The sequence below is a fragment of the Aphelocoma coerulescens genome, chromosome 1A (genome assembly GCF_041296385.1).
Source record: "Aphelocoma coerulescens isolate FSJ_1873_10779 chromosome 1A, UR_Acoe_1.0, whole genome shotgun sequence".
Taxonomy (NCBI): Eukaryota; Metazoa; Chordata; class Aves; order Passeriformes; family Corvidae; genus Aphelocoma; species Aphelocoma coerulescens.
In genome coordinates, this window is record NC_091014.1 from 22,467,657 (window position 1) to 22,495,581 (window position 27,925).

General features: G+C 37.5%; 1 protein-coding gene across 4 annotated transcripts in view; it reads left to right on the plus strand.

Moving 5' to 3' along the window:
• The first annotated feature begins 10,102 nt into the window (after positions 1 to 10,102).
• POT1 (protection of telomeres 1) overlaps positions 10,103 to 27,925 on the plus strand; it is a 58,050-nt gene continuing 40,227 nt past the window's right edge. For 3 of the 4 annotated variants that reach the window (XM_068996178.1, XM_068996194.1, XM_068996201.1), the window contains exons 1-7: positions 10,103 to 10,567; positions 14,945 to 15,078; positions 19,223 to 19,295; positions 20,657 to 20,748; positions 24,505 to 24,615; positions 26,443 to 26,490; positions 27,661 to 27,775. In XM_068996178.1, the coding sequence (XP_068852279.1) occupies positions 14,956 to 15,078; positions 19,223 to 19,295; positions 20,657 to 20,748; positions 24,505 to 24,615; positions 26,443 to 26,490; positions 27,661 to 27,775 (562 nt within the window). In that variant the 5' untranslated portion in view covers positions 10,103 to 10,567; positions 14,945 to 14,955. Of the gene's footprint in view, positions 10,568 to 11,204; positions 11,290 to 14,944; positions 15,079 to 19,222; positions 19,296 to 20,656; positions 20,749 to 24,504; positions 24,616 to 26,442; positions 26,491 to 27,660; positions 27,776 to 27,925 lie in introns of those variants that run through there. The other variant, XM_068996186.1, reaches the window with a different exon arrangement.

The window sequence follows — 27,925 nt, forward strand, 5'->3', positions numbered from 1 at the left end:
TTGTCTAGTGATTACTTTGAGTTCTCATAAACAACTGAGAATAATGCTGTCTGAGAATAATACAGCTTCAAGAAATGAATAAATTTAAAGTAAGCAAAGGTTTCCAGCAAAATCTTAAAGAACCATAGAAGAATAGAGTTAAAATGACCTTCAGAAGGTATCTTACCTATCTATCCATCTACTCTGAGACAAATCATCTAGCTAAACTAAATATTTTATTAACCTGGCCCAAAAAAATCCATTCAGTAATGCAGATCTCAGAAAAATTATTCCATGGCTCAGAATTAATTTTTTTTGGTCAGAAAGTCCATCCTATTGTCAAATATAAATAATTCATTGCAGAATTTAAGCTTATTACTTCTTCTATGTACCACGGACACACAAACAAAAAAAAATTCTTTCTTTAAGAAAATATTTCTATTTTCATACACACATGACCCCACATTAGAAAACTTTTAGGCTAAATAACTCCAAGTCTTTCTTCCACAGTCTTTTTGGTTGCCATGTGTCCTAAGCCTTTCCTTGTTCATACCGATGTCCTTCAAAATGCCTCCAACGGATCTATGTTTTTCTTCAACCTTTGTAACAGGAATGTGACACATTACTTCAGCTTATCAGAACTCCTGAACAGGAAGGTTCTTTTATGTACCTTACAGGTTATTTCTGTAATTTGTTTTGGTTTTAGAACAGAATGATGTGTCTGACTCACATGTGATTCATTCCTTTCTTCTCTAAAGAATTGCCATCTAGCCCATTGTTTATCCTTGTGTATTTACACTGTGACTATTTTTGCATAAGTGTAGTATCTTCTGCTTGTCCCTATTGACTGCATCTTATTTTTTAACCATTTTCTTCAATTGAACAAAATACTTTTGTAGAACAATGGAAAATCAACATTATCAGTATGTGCTTGTTGCAGTGGTTGAGGCCACTGCAGCAGTGACCAAGGAGCCACAGAGCCCCAAGACAGCTGAGGTTCGCTGGTGGGCTGGCACCAATGTCTAAGGGCACCTCCGTGGTCACAGCAAGTTCCCACAGCCCTCTGCTTTATTATGTAGATTATTCTCCTTTGGTTGGCCCATTGGCCTACCACCCCTTTTACTCCCTATAAGTTCATGTTCTGGGAAGTTCTCCCTTGATTTGGTACTCCATTGGTTCCTGGTTCCCTTGACCCTCCCCTCGCCTTCCCCATTGGTTATTGTTATGTCACTCCATGTGCTCTCCACCCCTTGGCCCTCGATTGGTTCCAATGCTCGGCCCACCCCTTGTTCCGCCCCCACATAAACCCCTGAACCCCTCTTTGTTCTGTGTCCTTTTTCCCTGGATCCCTCCTTGGAATAAACTCCTTGGAACTCCGCACAAGGGATCCCTCCCACCTCTTTGTCTCTGGCTGTGTTAGAAGAGCTATCCTGCTTTTGTGTGAGTGTGTGTGGCTGCGCGCTACCATCTGCGCTGTGAGTCTGGGTGTGTTCTTGTGTGCGTGTGTGACACCCTGAGCGGATCCTGCGCTGCGACACTTTTGGGAGGGACGCAGCATCCATTCCACCAACCGCATCTCACCATGTCATCTACTATTATTTAAGAGTCTTCAATTTATCATACTTCCTAGGGGTGTTATATTTTACAGAGCATGGCAACAAGACCATTGCCAAGATTGTAAAAACATACCAGCATATTCTCATAATTCTGCAGGGCTTGAACATCTGCCCTGAGATTTCTGTGGAAACTGAGCTCATGTAGTACCTCTCAAAAGCTCAGCACTCTGTTACGTAGGGTCTTGATACAGCTGAAAAATCCTTATTTTCACAAGATTCCATGTGGCTTTAAGTCCCATTGAAGTCCACAGGAATGTAAAACATCAAGTACAACACCGCTGCACTCAAAAAAATGTGACCACTAGTGGATGAAATCACAAGCACTCTTGAGTTAAGCTGTCCTGGTTCTGGCCAGGACAAGGTTAATTTTTTGCAGTAGCTGGGAGGGGGCATGGGTAGGACATATGGTGGTATATATTCTATACCATCTTATGTCATTGGTGGGGGCAAGGGAAAGGGACTCTCGAGGAGAAGAGGTTCCTGCTTGTCAAGAAAACATGGCAGACAGAGCTCTCTGGTGTTGTCTGTTATTGGGGGTTTTTTTTCCATGTGAATAATTTATTTTCTTGTACCTTCTGTCATTAGTATTGTTGCTGTTACTGTTCATTTTCTTGTTTCATTGTTGTTTCCAGTCAATTGTTCTTATCTCAACTTGTGACCTTTGACTTTTGTATCTCCAATTCTCCTCTCCATCCCACTGCAGAGGAGAGAAAGGGGAAAACGGGGACGCAAGATAGAGTGGAGTCTGGTTTGGAGAGTCTCGGTGGGGGCACTGAATTGGGGAGCACCTTTCCTAAGCCATGACATAAACAAATTCTAGAAGTAAAGATGAGTGCAAAATCTTCACTAAAGTGTTAGTTGCTAATACAGAGGTCAGAAGTTTTTCCTGTGCTTTCCTCTTATTCAGTTGCTAAGGCAGACTTTCATTTCTGTCATGATTAAAACAAATGGCATACTTTGCCTGACTTCGAGTATTTTGGCTGTTTCCAAATGTAAAATAATGTTTATGTTTACCATGTTTTGGAAAATGCTTTTTCTGTTTTTCTGTAACAAAGACGCTTTAAAAAGTAATCATCTAGCCTGAGAAAATAAACAGACAAAAATGTTTGGAAGACTGAAGACAAACATCTTCCAAGTTATAAGTGTTTTTAAATAAGGTGGCCTGTTATTCCTTGTAGAGCAACTCCTGTTCAGTTTTTCATAGAACGCAGAAGTTAAAAAGGTTAAGAGCACTGGACACCTAATGCTTTAGCTTCAGGGTACTGAGAAGCACACAAGGCCCTTTGAGTTAAAACCTGAATTAAGAACCTCTTAGAAAACATTCAGAATATCTCAGGATAGGAGGCAAACATGACTAGTGTGACTAGATAAAGTCATTCTGTTTAAGCCACAGGTTTTTTTCCCCTTCTCTATTTACTTAGTTTTAATTTTAATTTCATTTTCTTTTTACTTTTGTTTTACTGAAAGCCAAAAGAAATGCATCATTTAAAAATACATTGATGCAAAGCTGAATTGAGAATTAAATGTGTAAAAACGGGGAAAAAAAAAAAATTTTAAAAGCCTGCTGGTAGTCAATGAACACAGAATTATCAGTCTGTCCTATTGTCAAATACAAATAACTCATTACAGAATTTAAGCATATTACTTCTCCTATGTACCATGGGCACACACACGAGCCCTAATAGCTAAAGGATTTTCAAGAAAGAGGAAAAAATGGGGTGCTTTTGGGGTATTTTATATATCCCAAAAGGTCCCTATTTTAATAAAGTATAATTAATTTTATGTATAGAAGTTTCCTCCAGGCTGGAGAACTCATTGATGTCTGCAAAACTTGCGCCATCATCATACAAATGAAAGCTAAATAACTTAATAGGAATAGGCTTCTCAGTAACATCTCTTCCCAAGTCTCCTTCAGCTTCTTGACATTTGTTTCAGAGTAACTCAATACATTTTAAATTAACTCCCAATTCTAATCTTGCCAGTGTATTTTGACTACAAACCTAGTGGGGTGAAGACAGGCTCTTTTGTTCACCACTACATTGTTAAACACAATGACTTCAGTTCATGATGGCATCTGTAGATTTTCACAGTGAGGAAAGTGATGCCTGTGATAATAACCATAGTTAGGCTTTCATTTTGAAATGGAAGAACTTGAATTTTCCAGGTAAACTGTTTCATAAAGAATTCTATTTAAAGAATACTTTCTAAAGAAAAAAAATCTCAGGTTTTAGTACATGTCATAGAAAAGAAATTGCTTCCATTATTGAAAATAACAGAAGAAACACTTTACTATTTTACAAGTAATACATAAATAGCTTTTATAGAAATAGTTCTGTTTATCTGCACTCACACAGTTGCACCCTTTAATAAGCTCTTTTAATGACTTTTTTGAAAATATATGCCTGGATTCCTGTCCATTGTTGTCTACAACCAAAGCACACATAACCAAAATTCATATGCAATGAATGGATATACAAAAAAATGCTCCAACACTAAAAGATTGAACACTCCAGTGATGCCACTTTGTTTTTAATTACCTTGTAGTTATGAATGTTCTACTTTTCTCACAAAAATATCTTAACACTAGTTTTTATTTCTGTGTTTCCAACGAAAGAAAAAATCCAGTGCTTCTGAAGTGTAGGGGTTTCTTTTTGTTATCTTACTCCCAGTATATGTGTCACACTAACACATCAACTCTTTGGGAAATTATATAAATCAGATTTATTTTTTCCAGAAGCCTTCTTAGCCAGTGTAAGCTTACAAGCATCAGTGAAAGAAGCACAAACTTCTATAGCTGGTCAGACAGCTGAGGCTTTAGAATAAAGAACAGTATTTCAACATTCTTAGAGCTAGTGACTATTTCAACTAAAATACAGAAAAACTGCTATGCAAAGAGATAATAAATTTCCATCACTGATTTCTACAGAAGGCTTTTGGGTAGATGCCTTATTAGAAAATAAAATCATATTGCTAGGAAAATTAGCTAAGAACACAACTACAGAGCAAACATATTTAATGACTGTATTAAATTTAGAAAAACGTCTCATTTTAAACAAAGAAGGATACTTAATACCTGCAAACAGAAATCTAATCTGCAGTATCTGTGATGATTCAGTAAATAGGAAACCTTTGGAACCAATGGAAAGACTAACATTAAATTCAAACAGCTTTTTGTCAGCTTCCAAAATTTACACTAACTGTAATAACTCAATACATTCTCTTAGCATTTATCTTAATAATGCTCAAAACCACAGTAAAGTTTTGTAGCAGCCAGTTGGCACAAGAATCCTTTGCAAGAGACTCCCTGTACCACGCCTCACCTTCTTTCATGAGCCAACTTGGGAGATTTTCAGGTACACTTTAGAGCTGCTGAGCTATAGAATTGCCACAAGCATATGTGTCTCCAGGATCACATTAGTAGAGACTTTCTTCATTCCCTTGCCTACATTCAATGTCTTCTTCTATCCTGGATCCTCTCCCATTTCTTTTTCCTTATCTCCTAGATATAGTAGAAAATTGTCTCCTGCTCAAAATGTGTCTTTCTTCACCCAATATTCAATTAGTGAGTTATTTAAAGCTGGCTTCTTCTGATCAGGGAGCCAGTCATGAATCTACTCAGTGATTCAGCTACTGAAATATCAGCAGTAGTCTGTGAAAGTGTTCCATGCTATCATGTAACTTATACAAACCATAACATATAATATAATATAACATAACATAACATAACATAACATAACATAATATAATATAATATAATATAATATAATTTGGTCTAGTAAGACCAAATATATAATATATAATTTGGTCTAGTAAGATTTATCCTTCTCTGCAAATCTTGCTTCTTAAATTATCATAACATACCCATTAAATACTTATAAACATAAGCTCTATTTTTTTTTTACATTCACATAAGCTATATCCATGTAAATGAGCTTCAATCACAGAACACTGATACAAGACAAACATCAAATAATTACTAATTTTAGTACTTCATATGTACTTATTTCAAAATACTCTAATTCTGATCTTGGCATTTCAGGTTTCCCAGCAGTTACAACAAAAACTCATGGATCGGACTGTTCTTTACAGAAGGGAAATCCTTTAAGCACAGCACTTTGTAGTGAGAAACATGCTATAGTCATATATATGATTTCTTATTGAGTGACTGCACATTAACTATTTTTATAAAGATGCAATTAGCCAAAATCCATTCCTGGAAATCATCCAGAAAATCTTAAACATTTATACTGTAATAATTTCTGTAATTTTAATAAATCTGGAATTTTTACTTCTCTTAGCCTATCAATTCCAGCAAGCTATGCATAATTTCAGATGTAGTGCAAAGGATCTCTGCCTGAGTTTGGCCTGTATCCATAAAAGTTCAAGTAAAAATCAAGTGCTATCATCAAAGCAAAGCAAAAAGAGTAGAAAGAGCTGCATTTAGGCTGTGAAATGTCTCATGCAGAACTTGGAAAATGCTGCGGTGCATGTGGCCATAGCCACAATGACCCCAGAGGGAACACCAGCATCCGAGTCCTTGTGGTCAGGCACTGATGTCTAAGATAACCTCCTGGTGATGGCGAGTCCCCATAATCCTTTGTTTCCTTAATTTGTTGGTTGCAAGTTTATTGGTTAAGTTCTCCCCTCCTAGTTTTATGTATAATGTCATAAATATTTATTCCCTTAGTTGACTATGTATCAGTTCTAGAAAGTTCTATGTTACTCGATGCCCCATTGGCTGTTCCCTGTGATCCCGCCTGTGAGTTACCCCCATTGGTTGCTTCCTTGTTAACCCCTCCCCTACTGCCTTACCTGATTGGCTGTTACCCTTATCCCTGCCTTTCCTTCTCTGAGTATAAAATCCCTGGACCCGCTTGTGAATTGGACTTTTTGTCCCTGCATCCTTGAGTTGCAATAAGCTCTGCTGCTGGAACCCATACGGAGAGTCCCTCCTGCTTCTTTGCCTCCACTGACGCCTCTACCACCCTGGCCTGGGGCTTGCTCCTCAGAGTGAGGGCTTGCCCTCAAGATCACTGCTACTCACCTGCTGAGGGCTGTGATCAGCGAGATGCTGTGCTGCCCTCCGAGCTAACCCTGGGCTTGGTGTCTCAGGAAAACATTACACCAAGGCAGCTGCTAATGAAGATAGCCTGTATTCCTGTAGGACAATTCTTCTTCTACTGTTTACTAGGATATTAGAGGAAAATAAGATTTAAGAGATACAATTTTCAATATTGCTTAAGGACTTGACTGACACTGCAATGTGTGTTTGGAAAAACATACTTGAAAAACTTGCCCAGTTTTTGAGGTTTTTCTGGTTTTTAGGGTTTTTGAGGTTGGTTTTGGTTTTTTTGTTTGTTTTTGGTTTTTTTTAGACCATGAGCTTGAGGCTAGTTTCCGAAACCCTTATCTAGTTTCCTGCCTTATTAAGAGAATAGCCTTCAGAAGCTCCTCTGACTAGGTATCGTTTAATGTATAAGGCTTCTATTTCTGAAAGCTTTGATTCAATGTCTTATGTTACATAGAATTTTGATGACCTTTTTGTCTTGCTCAAGTGAACGGAAAGTTTTTATTATTTTCAGTGAGATCAGAATTGCAGTTGCATTTGGGGATTTCCAAGGATTCCTAAACTGGTTAAGAGCATGTGTAACTTACATGTGGACCCCACACCAAAACATGGGTTCAAGAAATAACGCATTTATTTCTGGACGTTCATTTTGTAGTGTAAGCTTTAAGCATGGTTTTTTAAAAGCCACAAAGCAAACCAACAGAAAGATCAGAATTCTGGTTTTGGTGATTTTTTTTTCCTCTGCAGAGGTACTACTTTTTATTATGATACATACAAGTTGCAGCTGCACATTTCTAGATTACTGCAAGTAGTATGAGAATACACACTCTTATTGGAACATTAAAAAATCACCTTCGGATGTAATTCATCTAACTTTTCATATAATTTCTTGAATTAAAATGAGTAACTGAAGAGGAAGATAACTACCACAAAAAGCAAGGTTATAATTAAAGAAAAACAGACTTCGGGCTAAACTTCTGGCACACCGAATTAATGTTTTGTTGATACATAAAACTGGGGTATTCTTTTATCAAAATCAAAATTCTGCTTATATACAGCTTCTAAGTCTTTCTCTTTTGATTATATACAGGACAGGACACAAAAAACTCCCATTCTTCTAGGTTTAAGATTACTTTATAAAAGAATTTAATAAAAAATTTAGAAAAAGTAAGTGGAAACAGAAGCAGCAAAAGAGGAGAGAAGTAAGAGGAGAAGATCAAGTAACCATTTAAATTACTCCGGATATTTCCAAATTATTTTAATTTAATTCACCTATAATGTATAAGCTTTCCATGATTTCACTTCACCGTAATTTCAATTGCTAAACAGATCTTTTACAGATATAAAAAAAGAAACTGAACAGAAAAGAGAAATGCATCAGTGTGTTAAAGCACAATTTCCTCACTGCATTCTTTCAAATTATCCATTTTTTTTTACCTAATGACAAGAGGCTCTAAAAATGTTTAATTCCTCAAAATCTTTTGATGGAAACAAAGGATGTGGGCAAGTCACACCAATCTTCTCAGGCTATCTGCTGTAGCTGGCTCTTCAAACAGCAGATCATTAGTCCTCCATGTAAGCAACTGTGCTTAAATTCCCAGCTCTGTCTTAGCTCTGACTGTGGGCTACTTTTATCATGTCTGTATAACAAGGTCTTAATAATATTTTTGCTCATAATCAAGCATGGTACATCAATACCCAATGGAAGGTACAGGATTAAAATTTATTGAGAACTGTGATGATCAAAGAAAAAAAGCCTGTTCCAGAAAAGGTTGTCAACAGTGAAAATGAGTACAAAGCGTCGATGTCCCTCCAGAGGCTTCCTGAACATGGAGGGATCCAAGTTTCATTTTTTTGAATTGGATTTGAATTCCAAGTGTAACTATAAAACACTCCAGAGACATAACTAAAACAGTTCCAAAATAGGAGGAGGGTTGTGAAGGAAATTATTTGAAGGTAGAGAAAGGAGGAAATTATTTCCAGTGGGACTTTTTTAAAATCACTAAGTGATGAGAAACAAGAAAAGGAAAGCTGTCCCAAATATCCAGGACTGCAGAGATGGGAAAGGGAAGAGAGAAAGAGCACAGACTGGCAGCAGACATATCTCTGAGGTACTGGAGACAGAAAGCTGAAGTCTCTAAAGGAAGAAGCGTCACTGTTGGAATGCTGTAATTTTGAATTGGCAAGCACTGCAATTGGGATCTTGGCATGTGTCAACTTGCAGCATTCAAACATCAGCAAGCCTCAGGGACCCCGCGTCGCTGTCGATGATGAATACTGGTTTCCAAAGCCATTTAAACAAGCAGCAGTGTGTTCTTTTCCCCCGTATTTTTTAACTTCTGCAGGTGACAGCTTTTCTGTTCGCCTGAACACGGCCGTGGCATCCACGTTTTACCGGCTACCCCCCTCGGTCCGGCCCCTGCTGGCACTGAACACTCCGTTCCGGCGCGGCTGGGAGCGGGCCCTGCCGCGGTGCTTCCCCAGCGCGCCGGCAGTGCAGCGGAGGCTGGGCAACAGCCTGCCCGGGGCCGGGAGCAGCCGCCCCAGGGCCCGCACGGCTCCTGCAGGAGGGGCTGCACCGGCCCGGGGCACGGGGACACCCGGGGCACAGGGACAGCCGGGGCACGGGGACAGCCGGGGGACAGGGACACCCGGGGGACAGGGACAGCCGGGGGACAGGGACACCCGGGGCACGGGGACAGCCCGGGGGACAGGGACACCCGGGGCACGGGGACACCCGGGGCACAGGGACAGCCGGGGCACGGGGACAGCCCCGGACGGACAGGCCGCGCTTTGTTTTCGCCGCTTTTCCCTCGCCCGCCCTCGCCCCTGCCCCCTGCCATCCTCCTGAAGAGGAGTATGACCACCATTCCAACACAGAATTAAAAATTAAAGAAAAACAGACTTCGGGCTAAACTTCTGGCACACCGAATTATTGTTCTGTTGACACATAAAACTGCGGTATTCTTTTACCAAAATTCTGCCGAATTTTTTTCTCTTTTGATTATATACAGGACAGGACACAGAAAACTCCCAATTCTTTTAGATTTAAGATTACTTTTTAGAAAGAAGTTAATAGTAAATTTAGAAAAAGTAACTGGAAACAGAAGCAGCAAAAGAGGAGAGAAGTACGAGAAGACCAAGTAACCATTTAAATTACTCTGGAGTGCAACTTGATGTTTCCAAATGATTTTAATTTAATTCACCTATAATGTGTAAGACTTCCATGGTTTCACTTCACCGTAATTTTAATTGCTAAACAAATCTTTTGCAGACATGAAAAAAAAAAAGAACCAGAACAGAAAAGAGAAAACCATCAGTGCGTTCAGGTCGGGCCCCGGCCCCGCAGGACGGCGTGCCCGACGCCGCCGGTGCGCGTGCGCGCGCCGCCCGAGCATGCGCAGTGCGCGGCCGGCGCGCGGGGCGGGCGGAAGTGGCGCAGGCGGCCGGAGCGGCGGGCCAGGGATAGGGACCTGGACAGGGACAAACGGGGACCGGCGAGACACGGGAACCGGCGGGTCTGCGGGCCTGGCTGTGTTTCCCGCTGTGAGACTTCCCCTCCTTCCCGCAGCTGCCCTGCACACGGGCTCTGCTCTGGGAACTGAGTCCACGCACAGTGCCCCACGGGTTTGGAAGTTTTTTTCCGGGCACTGAGTAAACCGAAAGGGGAGTTTTGTTGTTAATACGGCTGCGCTGATGCATCTAAGGTCTTGGTTTTAAAGATCTCGGCTTTTTGCAACTGGTGGACTGACTTTCTGAAGTGATTGGTTCATACCGTGTGAAGTGTGGGATCTGCAGTGTAGCTCTGTCCTCCTGAGGCCTTTGCTTTGCAGTGGGTTGCTGCTTTCTAGCGCTGAAGTACTGTTGAGATAGTGATGGCTGTGTAAGAATCCCTTTTCCTCAGGTAATGTTGGATTGTGGTCTCTTTTGCACAATGTTAGATGAGTAAATTTTAATCTGAAATAAAGGAAATTTTGTTTGTTTGTTTGAAGAAACCTAGTTGTATTCTAATGAAACTAAGTATCGCCTATGTGATCAAGAGTAAGAATAGCCTAGGACATACTTCCCAAAAAAGATAAGTGCCTAAAGATCTGCAGCAAGAGCATGCTGAAGCCTTGCAGCTAAGGGAATGTGTCATGCTATGGACTTGATTTCTCCTTTTGTTAACCTGGCATGATGTTTTCACATTGTGAGAATTCTCAAGGAAATAATAGATTACAAAATCAGACTTTTGCAAAAATTCTAGACAAACTACACGCTTTGCTTGCTGGTGGTCCTTGTGATTTCGTTAAGACTGCTATATGACAAAAGCTTTCTCTTGTGACAGCAGATTGGGTTTGTGGTAGTTCTGTAGTGCCTATTCTGCTCAAGCCAAAAATGTTCATTTTTATGATAAAATTTTGCATAAAACATTGTAGGAGTGTATGGCTGTGCCTCCATATGTGTGTTCTTTTATAATGAAGCATTACCTATTTCATAATTGTTTTAATTTTTGCACAATTAGCCTGAGTATTGCACTGACTGGTATTTGTGTTTACAGGGGCTTCAGGTATGTACCTCAGTGACTGACCGCATCAGTAAGATGCTGATGCTCTTGACTATTCCTTCATTCTTCATGAAACTTTGGTGAGGTTTCCTCCAGAAGTCTACACAGATGTGTTTTATTCTCTGATTTGGAGAATGAGTTTTGTCTCTCTGCAAATAGCAGCTGCTTTGATAGATAAGGAATCTGATTCTTCATGGCTTTGACTGCTACAGCATCCTTTTCCCAAAACGACATTATCCTCTTCATGTAATTTTTGTGTATGACTGAAGTATTTATTGGTTGTAGAGAAAGGACTGAATTTTCCAGTTTGCCTCTCACTTCTTGTCATTTTTTTTGCTTTTCTGCTCCAAAGCTAATATCTCATTAGTTCTTGAAGAAAAGTTGTGTTCTAGGGGAGACTACAGAGGAATAGTGTTGAAGTAGATTGTTCCACTCTGAGAAATTTAAGGTCTATAAAATTAGTAGGCAGAATGTCAAGGATAGGGCAGAGCAGCACACAAGAGTTAAGGCCATAGCCATCCTCCGTGTTATATTTCACTTGAGTGATGCCTATCACATTCTCTTTGGGGGTGTTAAATTGTGGGTTACATCCTATATACAGTTTATAGTCTACTTCAAACAGTCTACATCCTTTCATATAGTTCTTTGTTAAAGTTGTTAAGCTCTTTGGTTGCTCACTGTCCATATTTTTGTCACTTCAATTACTGGAAGGCGAAAGGTATTTGTAGTTCACAGGCTTCTTCCTTCTGCTCTGTGTGTGTGTTGTGTCTCCCTTCTCTTCAAGGAGTGTCCCATGATTCTGTCTGCCTTTCTTGCGGTCTCTGCTGGTTTTGTTTTGGTGTTTTTTTCAGTGTCCATTCATATGAATAGCTCTGTTTACACCATTTACAGGCTTCTTAGGCTCAAGCTGGAATGATTCCTGTCAGTGTTAGTCAGGCTTTTGAGAGCAACAAAGATACTTGACAGACTTACTTTTTTTCACTTAGTTGCTCCCAGGAGAGTTGGGACAAGGACCAAGCACAGCACTAACAGTATCTTCATGTAGATTTTGAAAGTCCATGCTCTATCAGTTTGTTTTTGAAAATTCATAATTCTTAGAGTTGGATATTCATATCTTTGGTTTTTCATTGCAGAGAACACGAATCTGGGAGCTTCAGAGATAATTGGCAGTTAGAACACATGACATTAGTTTTATATATACAGAAGTTTAAGATCTGGGAAAAAACCCCACTTGTTTTCTACAAGAATGTTGTTTACATATATTTGAATTATAACAAAATGCTCTGTGTTGTTAAGATATCTTCATGGGAAGAAAAAAAAAACTGGAAAAATCTATATAATTGCTCACATAGTGTAACAGAGAGAAACAGGATAAAAAAAAGTGTTAATCTCTTATGTTGTATATCTCCCTGGCTCATTATACTGTTGCTGGGTGAAGATCAATATTGCTGATTAACTTTGAAGTTGACTCTTTCTAGGTGGAATAGATCAGCTTCTCAGTCTGCTAGAATAATGTGTGAAGTAGATACTTTGAACTGAAAAAGCTGTGTAAATCTCCTAGTTGCACTTTCCACTAGAGACTTGAAATCCTAGTAAGCTAATGACAGTTCTGTCCTGGTTTGTGTTTGAAAACATACAGATAAAGGCATCATTTCTAGCCTCATTTAGTAACATTTTATAGAAATTCTAATACCTCACTAGTCAAAGCAGTTGACAGAGATGGAACAGCATCTGCACCTTTGTAGCAGGCTTTTACTTCTCCTTCATCTCAAGCAGAAAGGGAAAGCTCTCTGGTACTGTACCTCCCAGCTCTGTGCTGCCGTAGGTTGACCCTGGCTGGAAGCCAGGTACCCACCAAAGCTGCTCTTACCATTCCCCTCAGGAGGACAGGGAAAATACAGCTAAAACCTTGCAGGTTGAGACAGAGAGATCACTCACAGTTTACACGGACAAAAGAGACTCAAACAAAGGAATTTAACTTATTAGTAATCAAATCAGGGTAGGATAATGACATATAAGAACAAATCTAAAGATCTTTTCCCCACCTCTCCCATTTTCTGGGCTTAGCTCCACGCCCAGTTTCTCTACCTCCTCCCCCTGAGCGGTGCAGGGGCAGAGAATGGGGATTGTGGTCAGTTCATAGTGCTTCATTTTTGCCTCCTTCCTCCTCATGTAAATAGGAAAAAATAAAACCAGTCATTCTGTGTGTAACCATAGCAGCTGAGATGTCCTCAGACCAAAGTATTTTATTGGTACCTTATGAGTGGCTGTGACTTCTTGCTTATATCTGTTAGACAAGAGTAACAGCACTGGGGAGTTTCTTGGAAAATGGGGAAGGAGAAAGAAGGGTCCCTCACAACAAGGAGTAGTCATGAGTTATAAGTGAAGTCTGATATCTGTGGATACTGGAATAAATAAGGTGGATCTGTGATTTTTCTGAAGAATAAGGTACTTTTTAAAAGAGTGTCTGTAATGTTGCTGTCTGCACCTATATGTGTTGACCTATGTGTATAACTTAGGATCCAGTGGTCTTTCCATTTTGCAATGGTTTCCCAATTCCATTTCATTGTAAGTGAATATTTTGTAGGAATTCAGTCTGCTTAGCACTGAAGAAGCTCTTTTGAACTGTAACTGAAATGTAGTTTTTACTGAGTATAATTCCAAGTTTTTGTGTCCATTCAAAACTGTAGGAAATACTTTCTTTCCTGTTCTTTAATATCATGTAAAAATTGCTAAAACAGTTTGAAATTAGGATATCTAGGTTTTCAGAAAACAGAAAGCATTTTTTATTTAGTTTATTAAAACTCACTGAAAACAGATTGATAACGTTGTGGCTTTTCTGTAGGTACCTGCTTGAATTAAACTTACACAGCAAAGACAAAGATACCAACAGAAGAAATGAGATCAATGTAATGAGAAAATACAGCAATAACTACTTATTGCTAGATCACTTTTTTCTATTTCTCATACGTGTAACTTTGTTACATTAGACTGCTCTTCCTCTCCCCTATTCTCAGCCTTATAACACTATCACTAATAATTCATTTCATTGACTTTTAGCACAGTGAGGGCAGACCATAGATGACACAGTCATACATTTCTTAGCTTGTTCCCAGTGCCTTCCATGCTTAGCTACTCATCTTAAGATACCCATCTTATTTTATTTATTATTATTTCATTACTTAATTGATGAAATTTTTTTGATCAGTATGTAAGCATGTTTTGTTCATTTTGAGTTAAAATGACAGATGTTTTAATTTCTTGCAGTCAGATTTTCTTATAGGGAAAAAAACTGAATATGGGGACTATCTGTCCATGACCTTGTGCTGGGGAAGGAGACATTCAAAGTCTTTGTGTGGTTTTTATCTGTATTTCTGTACATAAAATATTAACATTGTTTACATTGCCCTTTGCATTTATATGTATTTCTATTTATTTATATGTAAAGTAATATTTTATTTTAATATAATATAATATTTTATATGATGTTTTGGAATGTTTGAAAAATCAAGTAATTTGGATGGTTGTCTACTGCCAAGGAAATGTTACTTTCTTCTTGCTACTTACGGTACTAAGAGATGAGGCCAATCCCTCTGAAAATTGTTAGTCTTACACAGTTAAACTGTCTTGTTATGAAATAGGTCGATATTCCCATTCTGAGTTGATGCAAGTTCTAGTAACTCTTAATTTGAACAAAATGAAGAGCTGCAGGACTCTTTTATGATTTTTGTTTAGATAAAGCAGCTATGCCTGTTCAATTGTTGAAGATCATTAAAGGGCAGTCTGAGGCTCCACTACCAAGCCATTTGCAGAAGGAGAATTTGCAACATTTGAAAGAAGGCTGTGATCATACCAACAAATACATTCAGGTAAACTGACCAGTAAACTGTCTTGCTTTGAAATAGCTCCTGTTTAATTAGCAAGGCACTTCTGTATCCCAGCTCAGGTGGTGACTTTCTGCAACTGTGTATCTTTGGGTTGATCTGTTGCAAATCTTAAAGCAGTGGAAAATTATGACCTTGTTGAACTTCATTGTATGTTGCTATTACCTTCATGGATTCACAGTCTTGCCCATTTCTCTTGTGTTATCAGACTAAAATTTTATAGGAGTTTCTCTTTTCAGAGCTTATAAGTTGTGGACCAATTTAAAAACACATGAATATGCCAAATGCTATGCTGAAAATGGAGGGATTGGGGGAGGTTGAGTGGTATTTTGTTTTAAGAAAATTGTAATAAGCACCTCAATCCTGTTAAAGATAGATTTCAGAGTAATGACTTCTAAAGTAGTTCTCCTTTTGTATGAAACAATGCAATATCCAGTTTTATGAAAAGTGTTGCTTATAGCAACTACCAGCATCAAGACACAATTAGGTTTTTTTATTATTACCAAGTGTGCAGTTATATTTGACAGTAATCCCAAATATATTTTGGATTGGAAGTACAATCCTGCTGTACTAGCAAAATGGAGGAATACTTTTTTCATGCCTAAAACAAGTATTCTCTGTAAAATGCAGTGTCAGTTCTTCAGTGTGTTATTTTTTTATCCTGTTTAACTTTTTTTGTCTGGGACTCTGAGAATTGTTTTAGGCATCCCTGATTCTTATGTGTCAGGAAATCAGCATAAACCCAGGCTTTCTTTCAGTCTATTAATGAAAAAAAACAAGGGGAAAAAAATAAAGGCAAGCTGGTTCTGTAGAAAACCTGAGTTGTCTCAAATCCTTCCAAAAATGGCACAAACATTTCAAAAATATGAGCTGAACTGATCTAATGTTTCTCTGTATCCAAAAAAATTAATTTTTGCTTCCACAGCTGTATGTTCTCAGTTCCAACTCTAGTGCTCATGTGACCCTGTGATTGAGTCCCTTCATGAGAAGGAGACTGGCAGAAGGCCATCCATATTGCTGGAGAGAGAGTAATTTTCTGCTGCTCTCACTCTGCCCTGGTTTATTGTGGTGTCATACTGATGCCAGGAGTGGTGCACTTCCGTAGAGCGAAGGGACAAAACTGCCCTGTTTGGAAGCAGGCAGCAGTTGAGTCGTGCAGGAGGTGATTTGGCCGAGAATGATCCAGCCTCCCTTAGGTCTTGTAAAGGAGCAAATGGAAACATCAATAACCACTGCTGCTAGCAAACGGGGTTTATTCCTCGGGGTGTAGTTTCTTGTCCCTGTTCACCTGCAGGATATATGGACTTTCAAGCTTTGAAGGGCTATGTCTGCAGGCAGTCCTGACATGGAAGAACAGGGATTCTTGTTCAGAAGGAAGTCGTGAAGAAGACAAAACCAGATTATAAATTAGAAAATGTTTCTTCCAAAATAAATGTTACCATTAGGAAAGCAGAGTAGTTATTACCAGACATAGATTTGAAGCATGCAGTGTTATAGCTGATTCTGAAAGGGAAAGTGCATAGAATGTCTTCTCAGACTTCTGCCTTATGTTAAGAGAACTTCCTGCTGGTGCTGACATGGATTAGTAGGTGACTAAAACAGCTTGGCATAAAAACAGCACAACTGGAGAGCTGATAAAGCTGGTGCTAATGCACCATTAAATGTGTAGGAAAATCCAGTTCTGCAGGCTGAGCTTGAAGTGAACCTTAGAGTGCACTGATGTTAGGTTATCTTAGTGGTGGCACACTGTCACTCTAGACATGCCAAAATAGGGATCAGGTCCTGCTTTGACAAGGAGGGAAGAGCAAAGGAATATTTTTATGAAACATATTCTGGGAAAAGCAACAAAAAACATTTGGGATGCTTCTGTCTGACTTATGTGCCTCAGTCCTTTCATTCTTCTGCACGTTTTCATCCTCCTGGCATCTCTGTGAGAACTGCAAGTTTCAAATTTGTGGAAAAACAGCACAAGCAATGTTTGTACCTCCTCAGTCAGCATGTCTATTAACTACACATGATGCCTTCTCCCATTGGTTCATCATCCTCTGGATTTTGCTGTGGCAAATCTGAACCAAACCTGAAAATCAGCTGCCAAATCAGCTACAGAACCAAACTGAAGGAGCGAGGCCTTATAAGGAAGGAGACATATGCACTGGAAGAATTGTACATGGTTTGAGAGTGAATTTAGTGGCATATGGAATGTGGAGGGGTTTGGAAAAAGCTTGCTTCTGAACTCAATAAACAGTGCAGGATTTGTGAGGGAAGAGTCAACTTGAGCAAGTTTTGCTAAGGTAGGTTCTTTTGAAGTTTGGAGCCCAAGAGTTCCAGGCATGTAGAGAAAGCAATGAGGAAGTGGGTAGCTGGGGGAGAGAACTATAGTCTAGGTGTTTGGGATACAAAGGAAAGTGGAAGGGCCAAACCACTACAGCAAAGAATGTGGTCCCAGAATTTGAAAACTCTTTGGAAGATACTGGGATGTAAATGGAAAGATAAAAAATAAAGATGTTCAAAAGGCAGTCATTATCGCATCAATGTATTCCACTTTTAAATAGTGTGCTGGTGCAGATTGAAATTTCTTACTAAGACAAAAATATATATGTAAATGTTGAGTGTTCCTGAGATGACTGTTTCATTACAAAGACTTTATTACAAGAAAAATTCTGTAGTCTTTTATTTACCTGTGAGTACAATTCAAGACAATCTCAGCAAGAACAATTTTACATATATATATATGTATATGTATGTGTGTGTATACATATATATATATAAAGTGAAATTTTAAACAAAGTTGTCATTTTGAAAACAAGTGAGAAACCTTTCTGTTTTTAACAGGTAAGTTCCTACTTTTCACAGAGAAGACTAATGAGCTTTGAAAGGAGACCTAATTATCAAACTATTTTGGAAATCAGCATCTGCAAATAATGTTGAGGTTTTGTGGAGTCATATTATTTCTTTATAAAACAGATAGTAAAATCTTGTTGAATTTGATTTGGATTACTTCTCAGTTAGTGTGTTGTAGCACAAATTTTACTCCGAAAGGCCTCTGGAGTAACAGTTCAGTGCTGCATATTTTATCCTGATTTGGTTTAAGAAGCATCTGCTAGCATTTAAGTCCAGCTTACCACTGAATTTGTGTACTGTAAAATCACTGATTGACCTGACTGTCCTCTCAATGTTGCATTTATAGACAGATTGCCCTGCTCTCTTTTTACAAGAGAAACTTTTTACAAGAAACCTCTTAGTCTATTTTTGTGCTTTGTGTAGTTTTTTTAAAGCATTATATAGAGTCTGTTTTCAATATTTTATTTTTCTTTATTGAACCAATTTTTGTGGTTTTATCATTGAGAAGGATACAGTGCTTTCCCTGCCATACTGGGAAAGAATACACTTGACTGACATTTTTGGTTACTGTTGATGATAACGTCTTTCTAACTAGATGTGTTTGTTCCAAAGAGATGTTACCATCACTAGTAATCACCAGCACTCATTTTTGCTTCATTGTAACTTCAGCATCACAATAAAAAGAGTATTTATAATTAATTATTAAATCATAGTGTCTTTCAGAGCATTTGTATTATGGCCAAATAATTGGGACACTACAGTTTCAAAACTTTGTAATACTCTTCTCACAGCTGTATTTTTTTTCCCAAGAAGATTATTTCTCTTAATATGCATCTGTTATATTTTGACTGTGATTCTGTTCTGATATTTGTGTTGTAATCCTTTGCCAGTATTTTTGGAGAAATTGTTTCATTACCTCTTTAGTTGCCTTTCAGGTTTTGTGCTAAAACTCTAGTCTTTTATGCTATTTTTGTAACTAATGAAAGTTACTTGTATAGTTCCATATCTACTATTGTATTGTTTAATATAAGCTTATCATCTAGTCAGTAGCATCTAAGTAGTATTGACATTTAATACTTCCTTGGTTATATTTCAAGAGTGTTGCTTTTTAGTGCTGTCTATAGGAGTTGTGGGGTTCTTTTGTTAAGAATTTAGATGGCAATTTGCACTTATTCTTTAAATTCTGCCTTTTTTAGTTTACAGGTGTTTCTGCTGTTATCAGTATTTCAGTAAATTAGAGGCATAGAGTCTTAGTTCACAACATTTTATTTTATTTTTTGTGTTTTAGGGAATAGTTACTCTTTCCTACCCATTAACAAAACTCAGAGATGGAACAGACTTTTTCAAGATTGTTCTTCAAGGTACTACATTTAAATATACATTTTAAATTTATGGTACTACATCAGTAGTACCTGCTTTTGTATGTTGTTCAGTAGAATGTGAGATTTAAAATATTCCATAAAACTGTTCATTTTCTACAAAAAGTTTATCTTAAATTTACGCCAGGTAAGTTAATGGAAACAATACAGTCTTTGTATTTCAGTAGACTTCTTGTTGCATGATTTTCTAAAATACTGTCCTGGAAATGGATTAGTTATATGTATGGCTTTAGTAGTGTATTTTCAAACTGCTTATCATAAGAAGGACTAAGGAAATTGCACACATAATTGTTACCACATAATATATATAGCATATACTATGTAAGGGGACATTTAATGTGGGTCAGTATTTTGATTCACAGCAAAATATTTGTGTTTCATTCTGTTTTAATTTAAGCATTTAAAAAAAGGAAATTTCACTTGACTACTCAAGTATTTGAATATCAATAGCTAGATTAGCACTTTGAAAGGCCTTGTTCATCATGTAATAAATAATGCAAAAAAATATATTCCTTTTAAGTCTTAAGCTTATCACCCCCTCCAGTCAGGAAGATGGAGAAGGTAATTTGTCAGGTGTCTGTTGGATTCAAGGAACTTTCCTTCCATTTCATTCTCAGCTTATTCCTTACAGTGGCTAGAGAATCATCATGAGCTCCTGACTCTGATCCTCCTGACTCCAGGGCCTGAGCAGCAGGCCTGGAATGTGCAGGTCCTGCCTAGTGACGCTGCTTGTGGCTGGTGTTAGCAGAGGTGGATGGAGTTGATGGGGTCTTAGTCTCCCTGCTGGCTTCAGGGTTCTCAGAGGGATGCTTAACCTCCCTGAGCCTTGCTGATTTCAGTGACTGCTCAGGAGAGGAGAGAGTTTATGCACATTCTCCACGGAAACATAAGTTTGCACACCTAAATCATTGATGATGTTTCTGAAACAGTAAAAGGTAGAAAACCCGTAAAATAACAACATGATTTCTGCTTCAGTCCACCTGGAAGGCTGTTAATTAATATGTCTGTGTCCCGGAATATCTTCAGTTTATAATAAATTCTACAATAGCATCTGTGTTAATGTGACTGGGTAACATTGCCTCTCTAACACTACACATTGGATTATCCAAGTGGAAATCTTTTTAAATTCTATTTAATTGTACATTGGTATAAAACGTGAACATTTTAAATGGTCCTCTTAGGAAGAATATTCTGAGCAATATATCTGTAGTTAGCACACTTTGTTTATTAATTGAAAAGTGTTAAACTCTGTAGATCAACTTGTTTTGTAAATCTATTTCACTGCTGTTTTGTTTTGGAGAAGGTATAGTGATTGGAATCACTTTTGCTTTTTTCCCCTCTAGATTCGGATAACTTGTTTTCCCAGATCAACAGCATCAATGTTTTAATATACGGAAAAATGGCAGAGGATTGTGCAAAAATTATACGCCGTGGGGTAAAAAAAACACCAAAACATATATATATATATATTCTTGTTTTAGGAATTGTTTTTCACAGATGAATGTTCACTTCTTGTCTTGTCTTAGTCTACCTATCCCTAGAATTAGAAATAATCTCTTCAGTCCCTTCAAATCTATATATATGAACTAGGAAAAAAAAAGTATTTGCTTATGTAAATTCTTTCTCACACTAATACTGAAATAAAGCAATTCTTTTTATCAGTGCTGTTTACCTAGCAAGCAAAGAATCATGAATATGGATAATAGAGAAGTCACCCATTTATATTCATATTTTGAATATTTTGCCATCTGATAAGATAATTTTAGAATTAAATTCATTTCAAAGACAGTTACACTAAAATATTAAAAAAAAAATTCAAAACTATGCATACAGGGTTTTTTTAATTGGCTTGGTGCTGGTGTCTTGTTTTGTCAGAGATAGAAGCTTGGTTTGATTAGTTCCAAGTAAAAGACAAGTCAGCCTGTGTGAGTTTGTGAGACAGTGTGTTGCCACTAAAGGAGAACAAGATAAAAACAGTTACCTCAGTCTTTTTATAAGATTGCCTGTCAGTTTACTGACATGTCAATGTTAACCAAATATCAAATTAAAATTAGTATATGATAGATTATGAGCTCATGTTAGTGCTTTTTCATTTGTGATACACATTCACACTAAATCATGGAATCGTTGGGGCTGGAAGGCACCTTTAAAGATCAGCCAGTTACAACCCCCCTGCCATGGGTAGGGACATATTTCACTACATTAGATTGCTCCAAAGCCCTGTCAACCTGACTTTGAACACTTCCAATGGTGGGACAGCCACAACTTCTCTGGGCAAATTGTGGTCTTTATACAGATTTCTCAATTCCATGGAATTTTGACAAGGAAGTCAGGGTTGGAAGTTCCTTAACTAATTTGGTAAATATGCAAGCTGCAGAATCTTTTTAAATTCATTGAACTAATCTATTTTCTCCTCATAAAAATACAAATATTGAACAAGGCATTGAGCAGCAATTCGAAGATAAAAAGATCAGTACTAAAGAGCTGAGTAGGAAACTACAAACCACAGGCAACAACCCTTAGACAGCTGGAATGTGCTAAAACCCCAGTTTGTTCTTCCCCAGTGAACTGAGCCTTCATGGTCCTTACCTCATGTCTCAAATGACATTTTAAGTTTGGAAGAATATGAATATGAGGAAACAATGATTTCTGAAGCTAGCAGAGTTTGGAAAAAAAAAAGCATTTTTTAGCCATTAAAGAATGACTTCATTAAGGTCCAATACTGTTTATTTGCTGCATGCCATTTCAGATTTTAGTATTTTTTAGTTTCCATGTCATTCTTGGCATAGTGTAAGAACTTTAGCTAAGTAGCCAGGGAGAGGAGTTGGCAATTTCCAAAAATGGGAGTAGCCATGTTGTCTCCTGAGAGTCTTCTCATTCTGTAACAGAATAATCATCAGGAAAAATACTGTCTTTCCTGTATATCACACTTTTTGAATGAGGGAAACAGAATTTCTTTTTACCACTTAAAAATGTTGGTCGAATCTGAGTTTGTATATGCAGTGCACTTCTGTTGACATGGAAATCCACCAATTTATGTAAATAGCTTTGATTCCCAAGCCAATTACGAGATCTTCTTAGCTAAAGGCGAAACGGGAACTAATCTATTTTGAAAACTAATATAACATTAAATTTCAAAGCACTGTGCAAATATTAGGTTTAGAAACTTCAAGTCACAGCCTGTCAAAGTTGACTGAAAATTTGTAAAAAATCTGAGAATATATCTGTTCTTTCTACCTAGATTTTGAGGTTAGTGCTGTCTTTTCCTGATGGGAATTGCACAGTCCTTTCACAGTTTGTTTTTATTTATTGTAGTGCTAGATATGGCAAATGTGTTACAGGAGAGTAATCACTAGTGACCTAATACTACTCAAAAATTTTTCCTTTTATTATCAGCCTGTTAAAAGGCTGAGTCTATGTAATTCTGAAGTTTCTTCTGACAGAGGAGAGCAAGACGAGAAGTCACCCGTACAGAACTCCAATCCTGACTCAGCAACCACATCCCAGAACCTTGTGCAGCCTACATTTTAATAAAATACTGAAATGGGAATAATGTATAAGCAAGGCATAGCTCTTTAGATGAAGGTTGATTTTGCTGTTGAAGGAACATTCTGGATAGCATCAGCTAACAGTGAAAGGAAAGACACGTACTAACTCCTGATTCCTGCAAAATTCGTGGAGTTTCCTGAAGTTTATATATGTGTGTTCCTGGAAAGAATGAAACAACTTTCATGTTAGCAGGACAGTGTGTTAGAGGTGCAAGGAATACTGAGTGTTCTAATTGTTTTGACACATTTTAACTTACCTTTGAGTATGGCTTACTTCTAGGTGACTTATATATTACTTTTTAATCAAAGTATACATTGTATTCCCATTTGTGACACTACCTGAAAGTCATCATGCCCTAAGTAGTTTCATTGTGAATTAAGCTGTCTGATTAAATTATATTTTCTGCAGAAATTTTTTTCCCAATATTTTAATAACTACATATATCACTGTCACTTAATCCAGCAGCCTTTATTTTTCTTGCACAAAACATTAAGGTTTTGGATCTTAAATCATTTAGAGTAGCATTGTCAGATTGCTGAAGTAGCAAAAAACCACGCTGTCATAGTGCAATATTTGACTAAAACTGTCAGCTTTAGTAAGAACAGTCTTTTATTTGTTGTAATCAAATAAACACATAAACAAAAGTTGGTCAGTGAAAGTTTATGGAAGTGCTTTTGGTAGAAGCTTGAATAGAAATAGGATTCCAAGTCTAATATGTTTATTGGAATGGAGCACACTGGCATGGCCCTTCTATACAGCTCTGATAGCAAGGGAGCTGACTATAAAGGAGATTTGCATTGTATCAGATAGCTTTGCTCAATCACTTTTGATTACCTAAAGGTATTTAATGTATTTTTTATCTTCTCCTTTTTCGTTTATTCTTTCTTTTTTTTTTCTCTTTTTTATTTGGTGAGCTTGCTGCTAAAAACATGGGCTGCTGCTGGGACTTGAGTCATGTACCCTTTAAATCTTCCTTTTCTTGTTCATTTTGTGGTGTCTGAGGAGCTTTGTACTAAAGTGAAAATACAGTTATAATCACTTTCTGTGCTAGAATCTCAGGAGTGATGCCAGAGAAGTTTGTAATGTCTCTTTTGCTACCAGATACCTACCTGTTGATTGACCTACCTATTTAATTCTGAAGGAAGATGTTGATCCAGCCAAAACAGAGTTTATAGGGGAGTTTCTTGAAAGTGCAGCTGTAAGTCAGTGAGAAAGAAGCTCCAAGAGAAGAGTGTTTTATCACTGCTGATCTGATGTGTGATTTCTTTTCTACCTTAGTTAAGCTAACCAGAGAGGAGTCAGTCTTTAGTGTATTCAAAGAGGAATGATTCTTTTGCCTTATTCAGTGTGAATCTTCCTCCCTAGGCTTTGTCAAAAATAGCACTCTGTTACAGTAGCATCAAGAGTGTGAAAATGTTAGCAGAATTTAAAAGAAAAAAAGCTTTCTGGCATTTGTTGTAAATATAAATTCCATGGGTAAAAGAGCTAATTTGGGAAACTTAAAGTCAGTTTTTACAATTTGTTCAGGATTTTTGTTTCGTAAATGTCTTGAGACTTTGGGGTGACATTTCACATCATATACTCTTAAAGTAGAACGTGTTAGAGTCTGTGTAATTTTCTGTTTATTGCTCTGTCCCCATAGGAAACCTTCATAGTTGCAGGATTTAAGGTGATAAAATTGCCTACAGTGAGAGAGGATGGTAGACATGGTTGTCACCTGGAAGTGTCTGAAGAAGCTGGATCAGCCATTTATGTATGTGGTTAGCCAACTTTTTCTTTTTTTTTTTAATTTCCAAAATACTTACATTAACATTTTGTTTCATAATAGAAAAAAAATAATAAAATCTATTAAAAATTGAAATGCTACAGATTATTTTACCTTGTTCATCAGGAAACAAGACACATCTGTGTGTGCGCCTGTAATTTTATAATAACCCTAACCAAGTTATTTCCAGGTAAATTTCTGTTTGCCGAGTGCAAGAATTTGACTTTAGTTGACTTTAGATAGATTCCTAGAGCTGTTTAAACTACTTCTGTGCATAACACATTTCAATAATGCAGACAAGGTAGAGGGTGCAAGAGTGATTTCAAGGCTGTAATTTTTACTTTTCTCTGGTCTATGAGTTTGTTCGGCTTTAAGTCAAGTCATGAATTGCTGCCTTTCAAATACATGGATTGCTATAATCTAAATTTTATAAAGACAATTATATCCTTTTGTCCTGGGTAAAATATTTGTTCTTTTTTGCTATTCTCACATCAGTGGTGTTTATTTTTGTCTGTATAGTTGTTTTCTAATTAAATCCTAAATTTAAGTGAAAATACTTTTTTTGTTTAATTTCAGAAAGGCTCTTTTGTTTTGGAATTGACCTCTGTAGGTAACTAAAACTTGGCACATACCTCAGCGAGAAACAAAATTATTTAAAATGATAATGGAGACTGCTTCATGACATTCATTATCTGTTGATGATAATGATGATGATGATGATATATATAGGTAGAAAGAGTGTGTTTCATTGAAGATCATGGATAGCAAAACTGCCCTCAGTCTGAATAGGTGCATCTAAACTAAAAGTGCCTAAATTTTAGGAGCTACATGAGGCTTTCAGCTGAGTATTGGCAGACCTCGTGACATACAGTCTAATCCCAAAGACACTGTGCAGCTCCCTGAATGCCTAGGTTGTGCTGAGGTGTTTATCTCATCATTGACCACAGAATGCAGCTTCTGGCACTTCGTTTAGTGACACATGCATTGGATGTTTAACATTAATACAAGTGAGCAGACTTTGTGTGTGCTTCACTTCCTCAATCACAGCTTCTCACTCGGCTGTTTAAAAGTAAAACCAGCTTCAGGAATGCGGCTGAGGAGGAGAGCAAAAGCAGATCCCCAGCAGGAGTCGGCAGTGCTGAGGCAGTGCACCGCTGTGACACGGCGCCCTGTGACCGGCAGCCAGGCTGGGCTGTGGCCTCAGGATGGCAGCTGAGCCCTATGTTCCTCACAGAGACAGTGGGGGTGTGTTGGCTTTTCGTCAGATCACCACAATTAGTTCTTTAAAAGACCTTACATTGAAGATAAGTTTGGCTTATAAGTAAGGCTCAAAACGCTTAGGAACTATCTTTAAATAAAGTTAATCCCATTCTGGTGAATTTTTTCCCCCAAAGGAAAGTAATAAGTTGCTGAGAATAGATCTGCTCTGAGCACTGACATGTATATACGTGTTTATGTGCAAAACCTAAACCCATTTAAGGTCTATGTTAAGCAAGTGCAGTTTTAAATTTGTAGCATCCAACTTCCAAATGCTACTCTATTAATGTGACCTAACATATTCGACTAAGTGACTTTAGAAAATGTATTTTTTTGAAGAAGCTTTTGTCTGAGTATAATTGCAGTAAATATTACTTTCTTTTCTTCTGTAGCTAAAATTTTACTAGATTCAGAGGTGATTCATATAGCAAAAATGTCTGTAGGGCTGGTTTGTATTTCCTTATAGTGTTGTATTTGCTTTAAAGTTATCAAACGTTGTTATATTTGCAGTGCCTTCAATTTTGTAATCAGAAAGCTTGGGGGTCTTTTTCTCCACAGATTTACACTACACCAGGAACAACTGCTGCTTCAGAAACTGCATCTGTGGTGAGTTTGCATTTGGGATGTTTTTAAATCACATGAGATTAACTGCATGTAAATAAGAATGTGTGGAATTTGTTTTTCTTCTTGTTTTATTTACTTCCACACTCTTGCCCCAGCAGTCATTTAGCTTTTACTTTTGCAAAGAATATACCTGGAACACAAAATAAAATATGAAAAAAGTAGCATGTTTTCAATACTTGTAGTATAGTTCCCTTCTTGATCTCCAGACTTCATGTCGGTTTAGGAACTTGGAACTAGAAAGGTAACTGTTAGTCTAAATAAAATTGTATGCTTGTGCTGTAGAAAAAAAAGGAAATATGAAACTTCCTTTGATTTAAAATCAGACTTCATGTACTGATCTTAACATTTGTTTTGATTACTGCTTGGATCAAGCCTTTATGTGTCTAAATTAAAATTCTACAGGAAATAGTATTTTAAAGGCAGAGGAACTGGTTTATGAAATTTTAATGTTCTTTTTCATGATCTTAAAGATTCAGTACCAATGGTGATAGAACTTGTTTTCATATCATTTTTATTTACAGTTTGATTTTTTCAGTATAGTACTTGAAACCCGCAGTTATCAGTCAGTTTGACAGAACTCATATCCTTTAAAAGAGTCAAATCAGGATATATTACAACCTTAAGATGAGAGGAAAATAGTCCTGAAACTGTAGAAAGTAGTCCTTGCTTTCTTTAATCCTCCAGCAACTGTGGTATTTTAATCAGAGGATGTGCACAGTGTCTGTGAGAGGTAACCCCCCACCAGCCCAAGACAATGATTCTGTGCAGTGACACTGCCAAGCAGAAATACAAAGCTATTAATGTATGTGCTTTAAAAAGTCCTCTGGATGGACATGTTAAAATGGATAAGTAAAAAATTGTCTTTCATTGTTCTTTATTGTAATGACTTTTACTCACCTGGTTCACGTATTGAAACTTACTTGAATTAACTGGTTGGCTTTTTGTAAGAAAGATGCAATCACAAAAAGAAATTAAAAGTCTTGTGTACTTTCTGAGTCTAAAGTGGCTAAGATACAAAGAAATAGGTAATCCTTATTTCTTTTTTTAAGATTAAATAAACATGCTGAGGATGAATGATGTTAAAAGACAAAGTTCTGTATGAATGTTTGATAATTTTTTTTCTATTCCCTCAATTGTATCATTCCTTTTCAGTCTGTTGCTCCAAAATATGTGTATACTCCCCTGAATCATCTCAAAGATGGAACTATAGTGAACTTGTATGGCATTGTGAAATTCTTCAAGCCTCCATATGTTAGCAAAGGAACTGGTATGTACTGTATTCAAGAGATTTGAAATCTCCTCCAGCCAGAACTGTTCTTACTATGTTTTTTAAAAATCAACCAGAACAACAAATTCACCTGATCCTTTGGCCATAGCTTTGACCAGCTAGTAGCAAGGAAACAGAACAACAAATAGA